This window comes from Ptychodera flava, chromosome 4 (genome assembly GCF_041260155.1).
Source record: "Ptychodera flava strain L36383 chromosome 4, AS_Pfla_20210202, whole genome shotgun sequence".
Classification (NCBI taxonomy): Eukaryota; Metazoa; Hemichordata; class Enteropneusta; family Ptychoderidae; genus Ptychodera; species Ptychodera flava.
In genome coordinates, this window is record NC_091931.1 from 8,244,251 (window position 1) to 8,265,272 (window position 21,022).

At 35.9% G+C, this 21,022-nt stretch overlaps 2 protein-coding genes across 3 annotated transcripts in view; both read right to left on the reverse strand.

Moving 5' to 3' along the window:
• Positions 1-14,161, reverse strand: part of LOC139130814 (medium-chain acyl-CoA ligase ACSF2, mitochondrial-like) — a 38,699-nt gene extending 24,538 nt beyond the window's left edge. The window contains exons 1-4 of one of the 2 annotated variants that reach the window (XR_011551987.1): positions 13,971-14,161; positions 10,998-11,172; positions 9,337-9,519; positions 6,786-6,904 (exon numbers count right to left, since the gene is read on the reverse strand). Coding sequence is in view for 1 of the 2 variants with exons in the window: in XM_070696611.1 (XP_070552712.1) it covers positions 6,786-6,904; positions 9,337-9,519; positions 10,998-11,172; positions 13,971-14,095 (602 nt within the window). In the remaining variant the exon portion in view is untranslated. The remainder of the gene's footprint in view (positions 1-6,785; positions 6,905-9,336; positions 9,520-10,997; positions 11,173-13,970) is intronic. The other variant, XM_070696611.1, reaches the window with a different exon arrangement.
• A 637-nt stretch (positions 14,162-14,798) lies between these two features.
• LOC139130583 (myosin-6-like) lies at positions 14,799-20,813 on the reverse strand. The gene is made up of 2 exons (XM_070696332.1): positions 20,204-20,813; positions 14,799-14,977 (listed from the first exon to the last, which is right to left on the reverse strand). The coding sequence occupies exons 1-2, from the start codon at positions 20,811-20,813 to the stop codon at positions 14,799-14,801; spliced, it is 789 nt and encodes a 262-aa protein (XP_070552433.1).
• Between the last annotated feature and the right edge of the window lie 209 nt (positions 20,814-21,022).

The window sequence follows — 21,022 nt, forward strand, 5'->3', positions numbered from 1 at the left end:
CACCAGCTTGTGGTCATAAATTCAAGCTGCAGAATGATCTTTCTGAGTCTTTCAATTGCTGAGGTCACCTAGGGTCTCTCAAAATCGGGTTAAGTACCATATCATACTCCTTCCTAATTGGTCAAAGGTGGTCACATGGTTGATTTACATAGGGCAGCAAATGACTGTATTGAGGAATGGACTCAGAGTATTGCATTCATGTCAAATACGTGAGTGCAAGTACATTGTACAGACATGGTTTGAAAATCATCTTGTAAGCTTTACCTAGTACAGAAACTGACTCACGCAAGCAGCAAACAGATATTTCAAAGTGTTTTGTGCACAGCAACCCTTTCCAGAGATTGTCTTTTTTAACGTTAGACATACACTTACATGTAGCATGATCTGATTGTCTTTGAATAAAACCCTAATGTGTATGGAATTTTTTATTGAGATGCACTTTTATAGTCTTCTGTACCATGAAATAATCTTAATATGGCAATAATATCATAATATATTGAACTCTTTGTCTGCCTGAGATATACGACAGATAATTCCTAAATTTTGCAGTAAATGTTTCCTTTCTTTCATCATATGACACAATGCAATTTTCCAATCATTGACCTTACTACATGCATTAGTTTTGCTTGCTTCATAAACTTTGATAATACAGGTAACTTACCAAAACTAGTGCTGTCAGAAAAGTGCAATTATATCGCGTTTATTTTGCAGTGTATCCATACTTATCTCCATGCTTATTCCTATTCCAGATATCAAATAGGTATCTATACAGTTCATGGATCAATTCATACTAAGAAATAAAGCTAAAAAAAACTGCTTGAAAACTACAAAGATATCGCACAGGACTGTTGATTTACAAGTGAAGGCTAGCCTGTATGCAAAACCCAAGCTTACATTTTTACAAAATGATAAACATTACATATGGGAGGGCATTGAGCTGCTGTGATGTTTTTATTTTGCCTGAAATTTTGTGAGAAATATAATACATCACTGCAATCAATTGATGCACGAAGCAGAAGTTCCAAGATGTCAAGTAATATCAGACAGTGGTAAAATTCCATAAATAAGACATTACCCTTGGTTTATGTCACTTCTTCAATTATCATTACAGCAAATAAAAGATTGTTATGGTCCTTGAGCAAAATGACGCAATGATGTGATTTCTTGTTTTACTTTTTACTTAAATTTTTTGACCACTTCAGTTTGAGACTATTATAACCATAATTACTCTACATCTACCATCGAGAACAATAGAATTTTGTGTTCTAAAAAGCCGTACGGAACGCCCGTTCTGCAACACGAACGGTTTCCAGGCGCCCCATCCCCTGTGGCTGTATCTGGGCATTCACTGTTGAACGGTTTCAAGGGACCTATTGGACGAGTGCCAGAACATGTCTCACATGCACTCTATACATATGTACATGTGTAGTGCACACGCTCCACAGCTTGCAGAAATGCGTCCGAGATAGTGTTCCACACTGGCGCAATAAAATCGGAAGAAAAATTGTAAATATTGCACGAAAATGGTCACTAATCTGACAATTTGATGCCCCAGTAAGGAATGTGAGATGTATAATAATAAGGTTATTACGAAAATACCGCAAAGGATGCACTTGGACATTGTCGCCACGCATCGCCCTCCGCTTCGTGTTGGGCGATACGCAGTGCCAATGTCCTCGTGCATCTTTTGCGGTATTTTCGTAATAATAACCTCATATCATTTTTTTTCTCTGACACCATGATATTATACATGTACTTCCTTTCAGTTTTGCAATTTGGGTTTGAAGGGAGGGCATCTCCACAAAAAGAGTTAATTAATCTTTGTATTTTGGGGTGTGATAAGATAGTATCTCTGTAGAGTTAATTAAAGCTTATTAAGGGTATAAAGGGATAGCATCTCCATAAACAGTTCATTGATTTTAATAATACAGTATCATCAATCATAATGATCTATGCTGTGTGTTAACTTGGAACAATTGTACACGGGTCTTGAAGTGACACCTAGTGGCTGAAAACACCATTATTTCCTCGGGCTGGCTGACATCTTTTCTCAGGGTCTCACCATGATAGTATACCGGTACTTGGTAGAGTAATGTCATCAAAGATATTGTGTTATCTTACGTCACGGTTTACATATGGCATACATGAGCTACTGTAATCCACAGTATCTACTGATGATGATGATTTAGATTTTATTGATAAATTACATAATGATCCTTTTGTTCATTTTCATGATATCTCAGCCGACTGATATTTGTATCAATGATATGGAAGTACAGGGACATATTTGATCTAATACAACTTATATTGTTGTATTTATTTACTTAACTAAAATCCTTGGGTCTCTGTGTTCCATGGAATTCTCAATCTGTAGACTTTGCTGCCTTTTTAGTAGTATCAGTGATATTACCTCTACTACATTTGTTTTCATGAATTTTCAACCAAACTGCTACCGAAAACAAGATTGAAATAAGTTCTACACAAGCAGCAAACATTAGAGTTTGTTTGGTAGTAGTATAACAGTGAAAGTGCATTTGTGAGATGTCATGGAAATCGTGCAGTTAAGAACACTGCTTTTCTTGCCAGTCAGTAAACTACATATCATCTAAAGTCAAAGGTCATTTTTAAAGCTAAGTGCTCGGTTGAGATTTGACTGATAGCATACAAGAGTAAATGCAGACTGGACCAAGTTCAAAACTTCGTCATAAACTCAGAGTTTCATGGATTTTACCGATGGCCAGATGACAACTAGAATTCTTCTGACTTTCTGACAGTATTTTGTGTTGAAATTTCCAGTCCTTTATTTTAGATAGACCTCATATGTGTTGTTTACTTTTGAGCTGATATCTTGCAATGTCTAGTTTTCATTAATTATTTTTTGTCGTTTTCTTTAGTTTTATTTTAAAACAACTCTGCAGCTGCTTGCCTGATCGCTTTGAAAAGTGATTTAGAAGTAGACAGGGATCTTCTCTTTCAGTTTTGTTTAAATCATGGCAAAATTAGTCATTTTGGTCAAAATAAAAAATAAAATAAGAAAATAAGAAAATTCTCAGAATATCTGCTCATCTCTTTCTTTGAAATCTGGTTTTATTGGGGCATTCTTATTCATATGAAGTTTCAAAATTATAGTAAAATTATCAGTAAAATGTATCATACACTGTTGGCAATTTTTATGATTTTTAGTGAACATTTTATTCTTAGACATCACTATTTTAATTGGAAAACAAGTATACAAAACAGGTAGACATAAGTGGAATGTTAGAAAAGTGTTTCACTGAGATTTACATGCTTTTTTTATTTTTCCTAATTTAAAAGTAGTTAAACATTTATTAAAGCATTTGTTATATTGTTTGACTATAACACAGTTAAATCTTCATTTATTTATTGATACTTTTTTCAGAAAAGGATTTATCTAAACACAGTAATATATATTGTTTATTTTGATCCCATCAGGAATTTTACAAATCTTATCCTTTATATTTCCAGTCATTGTTTAAAGTACACCACCAAGGCAATGTCAACAAATGCGACTGAAGACTTGAGTTAAAGCAATTACACACCCAATCAATTATCACATATCATACATATTTACTGAGATATGAATGGCAGGTTAATATTCTTTTCTTCATCATGAAATATCTCCTCAGATGGCATACAACATGACATTGACCATGGGCGTATTATTTCACCAGTTGTTTTATTTTCTAGTAAAATTTGAGACAAAATGTTAAACTTTAATAGAGATATAAGTGTTACAGCTTAAAATGAGATTTATTTGTTTATTGATTTCAATCTCTTTTGTAGACTTGACAAACATCATCACGTTTATTCTAACACTGGCAGCGTTGCATTTATAACACAGCCTTGCAGTTGGGGAGTGCAGCAGCAGAATACAAGTACACATTCATGTACGGTCACTCTGTATGCACTGTCACTCCACACAGAGTGACCGTGATTCATGCTACTGAGAAGAGGTTTCTGCTTCTATAGATAACAATTCAAAAATGCCGCCATAGGTGGCAGTTCCAAAGACAATGTAATTCTGTTTCCAAAGATTCTTGTTCAAAAGTGCCACCGGAAGCGGCTGCTCCAGAGACCACTGCATGCTGGTTTACCACCTAAGGGTGCATCACAGCAAATGATTTTAGCCTTATGTAGAAGCAATTTTTTTTCCAGCATTTTGCTGGCAATAACTTGATTTCTTTTTCCGAAAATCCTCATGCCCCAACAGAAATCAAATGGGCCAGCCCTTAGCTGTTAGTAAATGCCTTGCTTCAGAAAATTGGACATATTTTGGATGGCGTGTTTTAAATGTGTTGTCAGTAAGGCTGATGTTATGTTTTCCTCTTTGGCATCACTTGCAACAGTATACTCTCTCATAGACCATACAAGTGCCCTCAGCAGTTGAGCCAGGCACGTTAACACTAAATTTTTCAATGTTTTTTCAATTTTTTTGATTGGTTATAAAAACTCCATCCAACCTTTATAATTTTTCCTGCCATTGGACCATATGCCATCAAGACTGACATGTCCCCTATGAGATAACAAGGGATATCAGTGTTGTCACCCCGCAGCACATAGCTTAGGCTTGTATTACGCAATTGCCGAAGTAGATACTTAATTTTAGACATCACGTCTGTGGTTCAAAATGTCTTACGCGAAAATTTGTAGCATCTAAAAGGCAATTTTATTGACAAAAGATAAATGTCATATTGAGAAATTGCAAAACAAGCAATTAGAAGCCCTGTGAATTTATATCATCATGTGCCAACGGCAAGGATATGTTGAATGGCAAAAACAGATCAACTTGACCTGTTATTGATCTCTGAATGACTGACTGACTGGTTATATGTATATGACTTGTGTTACAGATTTCAAGTTTTGACAGAATCAAAAACTTAGTAATCAAACACTGAAAATGACTGCTGATGACTTGACATAATTGATATTTATCAGACAATACTGGATACAGAAATAGGACTGTATATATACAGTATCACATGAATTATTGCATACTTTTGGACTGTTTTGAAGTTGTGTACAATAATTGTACTTTGACCTATCTCTATCAGTGACTCGACAAAATTTGCAATGGGATGTTACAATGTGTGCGATGTTTGCAGACTTGTTCATGGTAGTCATTGTAGTAAACATTACAAACAAAGAAACACATGATTTATTCTAACCAACACTCAATTGAGTGTCCAATGAATTCCTAACAGTCACCACAGTGCCTTGTGTCGGTTGACCCTAAGCTAAGCATTCGGTAATTATACTCGTCATACAAAACAAAGTCCTTCATCTTTAGAACAACAAAATAGTGCAGTGGATATTCATGAGGTTTAATATCTCCTACGAAATTTCATCAGGTATTTAGCACGACAGATGATTTTGCAGAGATCCCATAAACAATGTTCACCTCTACCACTCAAATTACGTATTTTGCCCCCACGATGCTGACTCCCTTATATCCCCGCAGTCAAGGTTTAAGAACCTCACTGTGAATACTGAATATCTCTGCATGCCTTGTTAAACAAGACCATCATCACTGGATATCGGGGAGAAGCATTTACCAACTGCATCAGGGATGTGTTTAATAATGGAGGGAGAGTGTTTGGATTTGTTATTGGTGTATACCGTGTTTTCATTAGGTTTTTTGAACTGGTACGAATACATGTAGTATTGGCCTTTAATCAAATTTAGAGTTATGTCAAGGAAGTTCACGATTCTTCTGTTGACACATACTTTCAGGCACATACATACATACATACATACATACATACATACATACATACATACATACATAAATACATACATACACTCACACATACATACATACATACATACATACATACATACATACATACATACATACATACATACATACATACATACATACATATATATATATATATATATATATAATTATATATATATATATATATATATACAACTGAGTTGATCAGGATAATCTAAAATATTACATTTCCACTACAAATTGTTTCGTATAGGCTGCAGAGCCGCCTACACTCATCGGGTGGCTGTGATCGACTGAAACTTTAGGCGGGAAACGAACTGCAGACACAGGAGAAAATTTCTCTTGTGCAGTCACTAATTATTCAACCTTTTGCAACAAACAGGTGCCAACAAAAACAAAACAAAAGAATTCGTTTCCCGCCTAAAGTTTCAGTCGATCACAGCCACCCGATGAGTGTAGGCGGCTCTGCAGCCTATATGAAACAAATTTGTAGTGGAAATGTAATATTTAGATTATCCTGATCAACTCTGTTGTGTATTTAGCTCTACTCTAGTATTGAGCACTCTACTCCAGCTGATCTTGAACTAAACAAGTATATACATATATATATATATATTTATATTTATATTTATATTATATATTCAATTTGGCTTTGTTTTCATGTCATCAGTCCATTTGTATACTTTTTCTAAACTGAAATACATATATATATATGGACAAGTATTTATTCCAATACAATGAAATACAATAAAATAATAAATACACTACAATACAATACAATAATTTACAATACAATACCTACATATGGTACCAAAGAGGCGTTAGAATGTACAAAAGGACATTTCTCTTATTGCATATGAAAGCAATGATTTACAATGATATACTTCTCTTTAATTTTGCTCACATGTAAATTTTTGAAAGCATTTTTTCTCATATCTGACTTTGGATAATCTGACTTTGGATACAATGCTATGCAGATATATCCTCTGATATGACAAGAAAATTTACAACAGTACATTGTACTCACGTTTTGCTGTTGATTTCCCCGGGATGAGACTTATCAAGTTCAGGACAGATTTCTCTGAGCATTTCATAGTAATCTTGAGTCTTGAAACTTTGATCTGATATTAATGCTTTACATCCAACCTGTTGAATGGCATTACATACTTAAAATTTATCATGGTAATGTGCCATGAATCTAGGATACACTGGTTTCAAACTAATAACACGTTTTAGCAGACACTCTAATAAAACCTGTTTAGGGGACTCTATGGTCTTAGAATACCCTATTAATGTGATCATTCTCAGCTGTAAATGGTGGCATACAGAAACAAAATACTTGAGCCACAGTCCCTGTATCCACCGGTCTGGAAACGCCTATTGTAAAAGGTGTCAATCACCTAGACCGCACAGCCGAACCGCGATACGAGGGCCAGTCACGTGATAATGTGTAGCTTGGGTTTGTCCTGCATGCCACAGTCCCCGATCGTGTGTCCGCTTTTCTCGAATTTTCGCTGTTTTAGGCTCTATTAAGTGTTCTCTGCGTCTATCTACGACACGAAGACAGAAATTATCATATCCTGAAACCGGTGTGTGTTTTTCGTGATCCTTATCCCATCGTAAATGATGATAGTGTGCGATAATTTCTGGGGTTGACTGCTGCGAGTTTGTTGACGTACGTATCACAAGCAACGGCTGGAAACACAACGGAAAATTTGTGGTCCCTTTCTCTTGCAATGCTAGTAGTCAGTGTCTCCAAATATGATCTAAATATGTTTTCTGTGTAATATTCTGTGAAATCATGTCTGTTAACTGAACAGAATAGGTAAGACAACTGCAGAAATGCATGTAGATTTTAGTTGTGTGGTCGCACATTTTCCCATGCAGTGTCAATATGGCGAACTCTCGATACGTACGCTCGCTCAGGCACGGCTGGAAACACACCGGAAAATTTGTCGTCCCTTTCTCTTGCAATGCTATAGTCAGTGCCTCCAAATATGATCTAAATATGTTTTCTGTGTAATATTCTGTGAAATTATGTCTGTTAACTGAGCAGAATAGGAACGACAACTGCTGAGAAATGCACGTAGATTTTATTCGCATATTTTCCCATGTAGCGTCAATATGGCGAACTCTCGATACGTACGCTCGCGCTCAGGCACAGTAAATACCTTTTACAAAATGCTATCATGTCAACACAATAACAAGTTTGGTAATGAACTACTCAGCTGTCGATGTTAATATTCAGCTGATTTTGCCTGTCTTCTTGATTTCGGGCAATAGTCCATGACACTTGCGAACAGTGCGTGGCCATTTTGTTTTTCGATCGTGATCATAATGCAACCATAATGTGTGGTCCCTTTCAAGCTTTATCTAGAGGGGCAACGTTACCCATTTAATGAAAAAAAAAAATTGTTTAGTGTTTATAAAGTGAACAAGTTGTAATGTTTTGTGATATTCTGAAAACAACAACCCACAAACGTCATGTTTTTGAACGATCACATTGCGGCTGTCATAGGATCGTGGGGTAGCGACATCGATATAACGGCCAGTTGAACATTGTCAGTGTCCTTTGTTTAAGGTGTGAATCGTGTGTTTGTTCATATCACGGAGTGTCACAAAGAAACAAGCGACGTTGCCAGACCGGTGGATAGAGGGACAATACTTGAGCTGACAAACAGAGACCATTAAAGGGAACTAAGTTGGCCATTTTTTCATGAATTTGTTTGATACGAGATACTACTTATATTTTTTGACATGTAAAAAGATGGTGAATTAATGGGTGATCATGCGTGTATTTGACCCAGGTTTCAGACACGATACATGAAACCATTGTGAAAATGAATTAATGGTCATGACCATTAATTCATTTTCGTCATGGTTTCATTTATCTTGTGTAAAACCGGGGTCAAATATATGCATGTTCACCCATTCATTCAGTATCTTTCAACATGTAAAACAATATAAGTACCGGTAGTATCTCGTATCAAACAAAAATCATGAAAAAATGGCCGACTTTGTCCCTTTAATGAATACAGACATAAATCCAAAAGGAGACAAGTTAATTAATTAAAGTTGAATAAATGGTCACTTGTAAAGGCATATGCTCTGTAACGGTTCACATGTTAAAGTGCTGCAATGATTCAATCCCCAAATGGGATATTCAGATTTCATGGATATCTTTACAGAAACAATTTCTGTAGCACCAGGTATTTTTGATATGGCTGCAGCATAAATCTGACAAAAGTTTGTGTAAATTGATATTATCACACTGGCAAAGTCTCAATCACCATTTATGTGTCTATTTTTTTCATAATGCTTTATATTCTGTGTGAGACGGATGTTGCCAATGTTGACTGTGGATGCTTACATAATTACAATTTAACAACACATCTGTCTATTGCTTGCATACAAAACAATGCGAAAGCCTTTCAGTGTATTATTTTGTAACTTTACTTCCAGTGATCAACTTGCATTTTCTGGTACCTCTTTCAGCCCACTTACCTTAACATACATACATGTACGTCATGATGTATCTATGGAGAAGTTAGTGAGTACTACAGATTAAAGGACTGTACCTTGTTTAATGCATACTCTAACTCCATTGGTCTATATGCTGGGTTTATATTGACTTGAATGGCGCCAATACGACTTGTTGCATACTGTGTTAACACCCATTCCAAACGATTTGGAGACCACATTCCGACTCTATCTCCTCTCTTTATACCAATGGCTAGCAGACCAGCTGCAAGTCTGTCAATCTGCAATCAGTTCATTTAGAAATTGTGAATTCTCTTATAAGCTGAAGAATGGAAATTCTTACATAGTATTAAAAGCCTGAATGAGATCATGTGTTGAGACTGAGTTAAGGTTGTTTAGACCGTGAAAATGAAAGACTTAAACTTTCACTCAAATTTTCCTCAAGTAAACCTGGAATCACTGTACAAATTTTTGTATCAGAGACACAAATTACCCGATAGTTACTGACATTTTAGATTCAAAATGGCTACAATCCTTCTGTTATATCTATGAGGGAAAATAAAATTCCAAATTTTAACAAAATTAAGCCATGGAAAACTTTATATACTCCATAAGCTTCAAAATGAGACACAACAAGTAGTAGGCTAACAAAACTTTTTGAACAATTTCAAGTCCAACTATCTGTCCCCTTTGGCATATTCTAATATTAATATCAAAGATGAAAGTCACATAAACAGTTTAAGGAAAGACTTGATGCTTTTGCTCACATTTTCCTCAATGAAACTTTTAACCATTCTCTTACAAAATGAATAATAAAATCTAGGGTTACAGCACAAAGTTTTGAACTTGAGTAACAAACTACCTAAAGATTACAGATATTTGAAATTCAAAATGGCCATCATCACTGTGTTAAAATGCGGAGAAATAAAATTTTCAGTTTTCTACAAACTAAGATGGTGAAAATGCTTCTGACTCCAAGACCCTTAAAGTGAGCCTCCACAACTGATAGATCAGAAAAGATTTGAAAAAATTTTTATCAGTCTGATTATCTGTCCCTCAGGCACATTCTACCTTGGGGTAGTATGCAACTCAAAAATGAAAGAGTCAAAACTTTTCTCAAACTTTCTCAGTGAACCTTTAAACCATTTTCTTGCCAAATCTTGCAAAGATTGGTACCATGGAAATTTGCAAAGATTGGTACCATGGAAACAAACTACCTAACATTTACTGATATTTGAAAATGGCTGTCATCTCTGTGTTAACCCTGTGGGGAAAAATAAAATTTTTGATTTTCAAAAAAAACTATGACAGTGAAAGGCTTCCCTACTTCATGACCTTCAAATGACTGGGAGACCCCTCATGTGGTAGATCAGAGCAGTATTTTAAAAATATTAGTCAGAAAGTCTGTCCCGGAGGCATATTCTACTGTAAGTTGAAAGTTGCTAATCAACAGAAAACATAATGGAAACACACCAATTATCTGATGGAAATTGTAGGTGAAGGCGGTCTTGTAAGGTGTTTTTCTCTGAGCGACATCCAAGTAGCATTATAATGTTGGAATGTTGGAAGAGACAGACAATGTAATAATTTTGTTTGTTTAATTGTGTTTTCTTTTTAGTTTCATTGTCCTATACATTTGATTGTATTGTACAACAGTATAGTGGTTATTTTGTGTATGGTTCAGTAGGCTGGTTGCCTGTAGCACAAATAAAGATACCTTTGATTTCATTTCATCATGTTGGAAAGTAGTTTCATTTACCTCTTGCCTGAATTCCTCATATGTTCTCCTGATGCCCTGTTGAGGGAATACAACTGCTGTCCTGTCTGGCCATTTTTCTGTCGTCTCATCGATGATTTTACCAATAGTCTGTCCTACCAGGGGTACACTACTAGCAGTGTGTGCATAGCTCTGGGTATACTTCTGTTCCTGTTGGCTGAACAATTCAATTAACAGAAAATTGTGAAGGAAAGTTGTTTGACAAAGTGCTTGAAAATTAACCTTTAAAACTTCAATGTATTAGTGTCAACAATGATAGTTAATGAGATCAAACATCTCATTACATTTGATCGTGCATAACAGACAGTATCCTTTATCAAGGAGGGCCATGCCATTATGATGGGAATTGTTCTACCCCGGTACAAAAAAGGATGTAATGTGTTCTATAGCCTCAGTAGGCACAAGAGATCATGTGATGACAGTACAAACCAACTCACAAGTACTACCACATGTGATATGGAAATACATGTATTTCTAAGAGTGTTTGTGCATGTTGTTTTGTTTGCACCATTGTCCATGGCCCATTGGGATGCCAGGTTTAACCTAGTCTCTATTTGACCATTCAGCAGACAATCATGTCGTCAATTTTCAACTTTTCTGTCCACATTGATGTCACTCTCTGTGAATATATGTTCACCATGCACATCTGTCAAAGCAAAATTCAGAAGCTATGCTAACCGGTTCTATTCCAATAAAGTAGATATCTTTGAAACTTATGGTCATGTATTATTTTTTGTCCAAGGGTCACCACAACTATAGTGTTTTCTCCCAGTTTCTCTCATGAAGGAGGTATGCTACCCTCTGCTTGAAAACTTTGGGGGGGATTTGGTTCTGATTGAGGGGGACTATAATAAATTATGCAAATTTAAGCTATGCAAATTCAGGTTTTTTTCAAGGTATAAGCAAATCAACGTTATAGCATTTATCAAATATCAAATAGCCTTTCACTTTTATCTCATCTTTCTGCACATAGAAAGTTTGATACTAACTTTTTGATTTTCTTCACTATTTTGATTTTAATGTCAACCATACGTTCTTTTTCTACTATGGAAAGCATGTTGATATACACATATTCAGCTTGTCAACTCAGTCTGTACATGTGTACAGTGTAAATTGCATTGCTATCATTGATAAATGAATTCTGGTCCGGATTAGAATTCAAATATAAACAATAACAGTGCATTTCACACATATAGACACTATGTTGACAACCTAAATAATGTGTGTCTCAACATTCTTTTGGGAGTAGAATAAGAATTTGCGATTGATATACAAAATAAAAATCAATGTTCCCCTCGGAGCTTATATATCCCAGATATTTCGAAGGGGCTGAGCCCTTTAGGCCTATGTTGGCACTAGATTGTCTCATCAGAACATTTACCAAGCAGATTACAACTTCAATGGAAAACAAACGGCTATTATCATACCTCCATAATCCTCTTACAGACTAAAACAAAGGCGATCCCAGGGATCGCGAAAAGTGCCTTTAATTCTTGTTCATTGGGTTCACTCACCAATCACTCAGATCTTGAACTGCCACTGTCAAGTTCAGAACTCTTTACGTAAAATACATCCTTGCATGACAAAAGAATAATTATGTACCTATAATTACTCTTTTGTCATGCAAGGATGTAAAGAGTTTGCAAAATAACATTTCTCGTCAACTCAGTATTTATGCAATAACTTTGCTACTACACTAAAGCCAGCGACTGATGACATTACATATTCAGAGTTGAAATGCTTGTCATACTTTAAAGGGGAAGTTACAGGACCGTGGATGCACAATACGGGATACTGATGACGCAGCCATTTGCATACACTGGGCGGGAGTTTTTGAATTCTCATAGCATTGATTGACCGTATGATGAATTTGAATAATCATGATGAGCACTTTCGTGACATATTCAAAGATGGGTCAAACAGTCGTACAGGGAACACGTTTTGAAACATATGCGTTCTCCAAAAAAAAAAATTGAAAATTTGTTCAGTTTATTCTCGACTCAAGTTTAGTCACTATATATACACAGACATCATATGCCTGAATGCCTGAAACATAGCAAAATTATGGTATTCTGGGACCATGCAAAATGGCACGTCCGATCAGTAACGTGGCTTTTTTACATTTGCATAGATTTACAATAATCTGGCTTTTATTGGGGAAGTTCCTGTTTACGAAATTTCAATACAACAGGTCCAAGCAGCTTTTCACCCAGTATCTCATAATATTGTCAGACACAAACAGTGAACAAAACTTTCAACAGAAAATGAACGCTTATGACAATGCCCATGACATAATCATAGTTTTGCTGTGTGGAGCTGCCGCCCCTCCTTGTACGATCATCTGGATTTAAACGTGGCCCTTTTAAAAGACTGGTGCTCTTTGTCAAATGCACCCCTAGCCCTACGAGTATGGCGAGAGTGTCGGGCTGTAGCCAAAGCCGGACACTCTCGCCATACTCGTAGGGCTAATGCACCCCCACACCCCCAAACCCCACGCATCATTTCTCCTGTGGTAAATTGCAGGCCCCTACCCAAAGTACCGGTAACTTCTGAACACTCCCTCATTGTTGTATGAGAGACTCTACGTGTAAATCCAATAGAACAAAACTTGCCTAAGAAGTCACTCAAACGTTTGCTTGTATTGGGGGCTGGGCTTCCATTTCCCTCGTTTAGAAACGGTCCGCCCCTTTATCTCAAAATCGGACAAAGTCCTGTTCAGTGTTTACAAAACTCACTTGTGGAAGCTGCCAAGCTGGCAACATCAGCCCAGGTACTACAAACAGTTGCTGCAATTCCTTAGCTTACAACTTTCAATGATAATATGATAATATTGTGTGGTTGAGAAGATGCACCATAAAAAATCGAACGGCAAAGTTGGGGGCTACGGAACAGCAGTGCAGCAAACATGGCAAGTATCTCGGACAGCAATCGAGTCACTTATATCAAGCCCCATACCTTGCGGTACTAAAAGCGCATTTGCTCGTTGCTTGTAGTAGTCTGTGTTTATGCTGAAGTCTTCCCCATACTGCAAACTTTGTAACCTGTTGAGTTAGCATCAAACTTCGATAACAGACGTCCATTGCTTATGCTGAAGCTGCACAGCTTCGACACCCCATGCCACGATCGCGATCCACACTTCAGATTTACAAAGTAATCTCAGATGTAAATTCGGCCTAAGATTAGTTTCGGATCCAGGCGGCTTGGTGACAGTGCCACACCGGACATCGGGGCCGGGCCCAATGTCACCATGTACTAGGCTGCGTTCACAAAAAACAGCGGGCGGGGGAGGGGAGGGGTAGAAAATTTTAGTAGTAGAGGGTGAAGACTTGAAAGTTTTGCTCTACCAAGGAGGGGGACCCGAAAATTGTTTGGTTCTCTTTTACATTTTACATTTTCCAATTCCGAGGTTTGGTAGATAGGTGGGTAATTAAATGAAATTAAATGAAAAATGAATAACATTTTATTGTCATCCAATTGTTCTAATGTTTGTAATTATGAAATATGTATAGAACAATTTTGTCACATTTCATGACTTTTATCTGGAAAAAATGTAAAAAATCTAAACGTGTATGATTTTTCATAAAAAAACATGTGGGCCTAGTTACAGAGCAGAATTCTACAACTGTTGATAATTTTTGCAATATTTCTATGCAATATATCAAATACAGTTTCTTGCTGTCTCCCTACAGCATGCTGAAACACACAATATTCAGTTTGTCAACAAAGCCTGTATGTATAAATATGTATTTGGTGATAATTGAATTAGTCCAGACTGAAAGTAATTTAAGTGTCAATGATACTAATGGGTGAGTGACATGTACAGACTGTGTTGGCAAGCTGAATACTGGATAATTCAACATGCTGTAGGTAGTAGAACAAGAACTGCAGTTGTATAAGCTGCTGCCCTGCTACTGCAGTGTCACTGTCACTGCAAACCAACAGTGACAGAGATAGCTCTGACTCTGATGTAGTTCAAGAAAAGTTTGGGTCAAATGACACTCATGACAGTGAAATATTACTTGCAGGCTAGAGAGCAACACACGATATGGAAGACCATGAGACTTGAAAGTATCAGGAATTTTTGAATTCTGACACATGAGAATAATCAAATATCAAAGAAAAAAGATGGGATCACCACGTTTGATTTTCTAAATTTTTACATTCTCAACGTAAAATAACAGAAAAGTAAAACTTTGAACATTAAAGACTCTAAATGAAAAAATGTGCAACTAAATGGAATTATTTATTTTTTACCAAATTTACCATTGTTACACCCAAAATTTCAGAGATTAAAACGTTTATTTTATGGAATATTTTAACCTTCCAGTACAATGTCAATTTTGAGCATCTAAGTCACATATGTATTTTACTTTTGGAAAAATATTTTTTGGTGGGTCACTGTAACTAGTTTTTCAATTTGGCAAAAAGAAGTCAGAAATTCACGATTTACATACTCTGTCATGATTGTCATTTTGTGTGCTCATCAACAGGTGTCATTGACCTGGCCAGAGTTGGATAAACTCAAATTGACTTAGACTGATAAATCCAAATAGTTGACTGATGCGTTTAAAAGTGAATCAATTTAAGACTTTCCTTAGGAATATGGCTCTACACACAGCTAATAACAGGCAGTGTCAATCATCTGTAAACAGAACTGCACAACACACGTTTATTTTCACTTTGCATACACCCCGTATAAATCTGCGGCTATATGATAATACAGAGGTGGGGGACTTTAAAAATTTTGATCACATAGACGCCCGAGCACTTGAAATTTGTTTTTGGGTATTGAGGGGGATCTGAAAAGAGATTTCAATAGCAGTTCCTCAAGCCCTCCTCACTATTATTTGTGAATACAGCCTAATTTTCTTAATATTTCTAAGGAAGGGTACATTTCATGTGTGATTAAAATTATTTCATGTAGATTTTCATTTCTTTTGTGAACTCAATACCAACATTTTATCTATAAACTGTAAAAGCTGGATGGAGATTTTCAAGACGAAGTGCACTGAAATTTGCTGTTGCATTCACAAATACTGGGGGGTGGGGGACTGGAGGAATTCAGTGGGTTTGAAAATTCTGGAGTAATAGAGGGGGAACTTGAAAGTTTTGCTCTGCCCATAAGGGGCATCTGGAAACATATTTGGTTAGCTATTTTTTACATATTCAGAGTCCATAGTTTGGAAGGTAATTCATGAGAATATCATGAGAATTGAACATATCATCCAATGGTTAAATGTTGTTATATTCAAAATGTTAAACCATTTTATCATATTTCATGACTTTTATTTTAAAAAAATCTTTTTTTTTTTTTTTTTTTTGTAATTTTTATTTTACTCACAAAAACAGAACAAAACAAAAACAAAAGTAAAACAAAACAAAAACAAAACAGAAAAAAACAGCCTAATTAGGCTTTACAAGATTTTCTATTTCACTCCACTTAACTTCAAATTTACTTTGCTTACTTACACCATCGACTGCTTTACACTCAATTACAAACTTGTGTCTCACAATTGAAAGAAACGCCTCAAAAGTTGGTATCTTGTTATTCTGTTTACAGGTATACAAAAAGAACTTAGCTTGCAAAATAATGTAGTTTACCATCACTAATTTGTCATCGTTGAGGATACCCAGATAAATTACAGGTCTGGTTAAATTGATATTTACATTTCTGAAAAAATAACTTTTTACACGAACCCAGAAATCTTTTGAATATCTACAATCAATAAAGAGATGGTCTTTTGTTTGAATTGATGCTTGGCAAAAATTACACAGATTACTTTCTACTACATTCATTCTAAACAGACTATCATTTGTAAAAATCAAATTATTTAGCAGCTTTTGTTGAAAACACCTCACTGACGATTCAGTTATCACATGTTTTGTGATACGACAGTGTTTGACCCAATCATCATTACTCAGAGTAAAAGTATCACAGAAATATTTTCTTGCTTCCGTTTTCTTAAGATGTTTTAGTAATATTATCTCATAATACTGTTTAGTAGTGATTTTTGTACAGTCATAACATACATCCCCATGATATAAGTATGGTTTTAAAGGTGCATTTAAGGATCTATTTTCCGAAGATGTCACTCTGAGCTCAATAGGAGTAGCCTTCGCTAAACACAAAAGCTTAAAAATCATATTTTCTGTAAAATTTGCATGACGTAAAATGTTAACATTTTCTTGTATAATGGGCAAGTTATCCTCCGTAAAAATATCATGAACGTACATGAAACCATTTGTGAACAAGTCATTAAAGTACACTGAATCTCCTCCAATACGTATATTCTTATTATTCCAAATTATTTTACCACTTTCAATCACATTCTGATGGTCCCATTTTTTCACATCAGCCCACATTCGAAAAATATCTATGTAAAAAATTGGCAAATTTGATGGAATATCATGTATATCATAATTACAACAAAACAAAAGTTTCCCTCCTGTCTTCCGAAGATAATATAATGGTATCAGTTTCCACTGTCCCTTTGAAAGATAAAACCGTTTGATCCAAGTTAATTTATTGGCCTGAGACCAGGACAGCAGGTGAGTGAGACCAAAGCCCCCATCTTTCCACAAGGAACACATCGTATTGTTGTTCCGCTTAGGCTTCTTGCCATTCCAGAGAAACTCATTTAAAATGCTGTGAAGTTTTGAGAGAAAATACTCTGGAAGATGCAGAAGGGAAACTTGATACAGAAACTTTGGAATGATAAGCGTATTCAAAATTGTAATTTTTCCAATAAGAGTAAGATTCCTACTTCTCCACATGGTAAGTATCTGTTTGACATTTCTGAACTTGTCGTAAAAGTTTAGCTTATTTGCTTCAGAAATATTGTAGGAAAAATATACACCAAGTGCTTTGAAAACTTTTGTAACTTTTAAACCAATGGGACTATCTGTTCTATGCCTATCACTGCCCAACCAGAATACAAATGTCTTGTCTCTGTTCACACAGAGACCGGAACATTGTGCAAATTTATCCATGACAGCCATAAAAGTGGCAACAGAATGTTCATTTTGTAAAACAGCTGTTGTATCATCTGCAAATTGTACAATTTTAATTTCATCAGTTAAAATATTAAAACCTCGTATGTTTTTATCTTGTTTTACCATTAAACTCAGTACTTCCACTGTTATAATAAAGAGATATGGTGAAAGAGGGTCACCTTGACGAACCCCTCTTTTTAAGTCAAAATATCCTGAAGTGAAACCATTATTAATAACACAACTCTTAATATTCGCATAGAGTACAGTGAACCAACGTCTTAGTGAAGGACCAAAACCAAACTTCTCTAAACATTTCAAAACAAAATCCCAATTCAGGGAGTCAAATGCTTTCTGAAAATCAAGTAATAAGAGAACACCAGGTATATTTCTTTCTTTTGTATAGTGCATTATGTCAGCAATCAGGCGAATAGCTTCCCCGATATAACTGTTTTTTACGTAACCAGTTTGTGAAGGACTTATAATAGAAGGCAAACAATTTTTGACTCGAAAAGCTATGACTTTTGAAACAAGCTTGCTGTCAACATTTATCAGAGAAATTGGGCGCCAGTTCTTGAGTTTGGACCGATCTGAGTTACTTTTCTCAATCAGTGTAATAATACTCTGTTTCTGAGTCTCACTCATGCTACCTTTTTCATACGCAAAATTTGCGACATCGACAAGAGTGGGCCCAATGATATTCCAAAATTTACGGTAAAACTCAACCGTTAAACCATCATTTCCTGGGGATTTCCCTGCCTTAAAAGTAGACAGGACCTTCTCACACTCTTGCAAAGTGATATGACCTTCACAAGAAGCTCTTTCCAAATCTGAAATACAAGGGATGTTCTCATTTGAAAGAAAAAAATTCGCACTATGATCATCAATTTTTCTTTCTGAGTAAAGCGTCTCATAAAAATCTTTACAGACAATAAGAATTTCTTTACTGTTTGTGACAATATCACCACTTTCAATGTCAAGTTTTCTGATGTGCTTTTTCTTGTGATTTCTTTTTTCTAAATTAAGGAAATATTTTGAACCTTTCTCTCCATCTTCATGCCATCTGATTTTAGATCTAATAATTGCACCTTTGGTTTTATATTCAATCATCTGATCGTACTGTTGCTTAATTTCTTCATAATTTGCATGGTTTTCATCAGTAGGACTTTCACTCAACAATGCATCTATCTCATGTAATGTTTTCTCAAGCTTTAAAAATTCCTCTTTTCGCTCTCTGGATTTCATTTTCGAATATGACATTGTAAACTTGCGTATTTCCATTTTAACAAGATCCCATATTACACATAAATCTTCAGAATAATCAGTATAATCATGAATCCACTTAACAATGTTATTTTCCATTTTCTGACAATAAACCTGATCATCCAATAAGCTGGAATTAAAAATCCAGTAGCCAGGACCTCTCCTTTGGTCAAAGTTATCTCTATCTAAACACAGGACAATAGCTGAGTGGTCAGAACAAACACTTGGCGAAATATTCACTGCTTTCACATCATCATGGAGGTGGTGTGAAATTAACCAAAAATCAATACGTGACTGCATAAAAGGATTTCTTTGCCTAAAGGTGAACCTGGTTTTATCACCATGTTTGGCGCGAAAAATATCTTGAAGATCAAGATCTGTGATGAGCTGCTCAATTTGTGAAATTACAGAATGTTTCGCAGTGACATACTCAGCCCAGCTTCTACTACTACATCGATCAACAGCTGACAAGCTACAATTGAAATCTCCACCAATCACAATATTTGACATCTGTTGAGGATTACAATTGGTTAGCAAGTTCAGAATACGCTGAAAGAATTCGACTTGACAGTGAATATTTGTAGCAGGTGCATAAAGATTACATAACAGGAAAGTATCACCTTCAATCATTACATCCAGAATAATATAACGACCATCGTCGTCACAGATCACGTTTCGTACACTGATATCAATATTTTTTGAAAACAGAATTGCTGTACCCTTGCTGTGTACTGAACCGTGAGAAAAGAAAATTCTCCCCTCACCCCATTGCTGCTGCCAAAACAATTCATCCGATTTTTTACTATACGTTTCCTGTAGAAAATAAAACTGTGAGTTTTGATTTTTTAACCAATTAAAAACTTTTTTCCGTTTGAGAAAATCTCTGATTCCACGTGTATTTAAAGAAATAAATTTTACTGTACTACCATCCTTACCGCGTTTATTGTCTTTTTTCGCTGCTTTCATGACTGGGTAGAGTCTTTTCCGCACCTGACGGATCTCATCTGGAAAGTCTTCTGATATCCCGAAATGGGTTCCCCGCAGATTCCGCGCCGACGTCCTCACTACTTCTCGATCTTTATAGAAGTTGAACTTCGCAATGATCGGACGAGGCGTAGCACGTCCATGAATATGCCGAGTTTTTGTGTTTATGCGATGTACTCTGTCTAGTTTTATTGTTTGAACCTGTTCCTTAGGTAACTTCAGCTCTTTCACCAAAAAATCTTGCAGTTTACGTTCTGATTCGCTGTCTGTTTCTTGTGGATTATCCTGTATGTTGTAAAATACTAGATTGTCTCTCCTACTTCTTGATTCAAGGTCTATAGAACGATGTTTCAATTCAGCGTTTATCCTCTTTTGCTGTTCTAGCTCACCTTTGAGTTCTTTTATTTCTTGTTCTTGTTTTTGTACAGTTTTCTTCAAGTCTGAAACTTCTTCTTCATAAAACTGTTGGCTTTTAGCTATGTTCACACATTGAAGTTCAATCTTCTCAACTTTGCTTTCCACTAGCAGCAGTTGGTCCAATTTCTTGTTGATAATCTGCATCCATTGTCCATGAATGCAGGAGTGTGAACATTGTTCAGATGTTTCTGTTGTCTCGATGTCGCTGAGTGTCTGATCGCCATGTTGAATGTCATCATCAACGTCATGGTGTGAAGCAGATGATTTTTCCCTCTTCCGGCTGGCGACTCCAAAGCAGAGTTATCTGGTGACCCAAGTCTGCCGAAGAACGATGATATCTTTTGTGACGCCAT

Excerpts from the sequence above, each read along its gene's own strand:
- LOC139130583 (XM_070696332.1), bottom strand. The coding sequence starts at position 20,813 with ATGCAGATTATCAACAAGAAATTGGACCAACTGCTGCTAGTGGAAAGC. Across the intron at positions 14,978-20,203 it reads GAAAAAAGACAATAAACGCG|AGTCAGAGCTATCTCTGTCA; the intron begins GTAAGGATGGTA and ends GAACTACATCAG.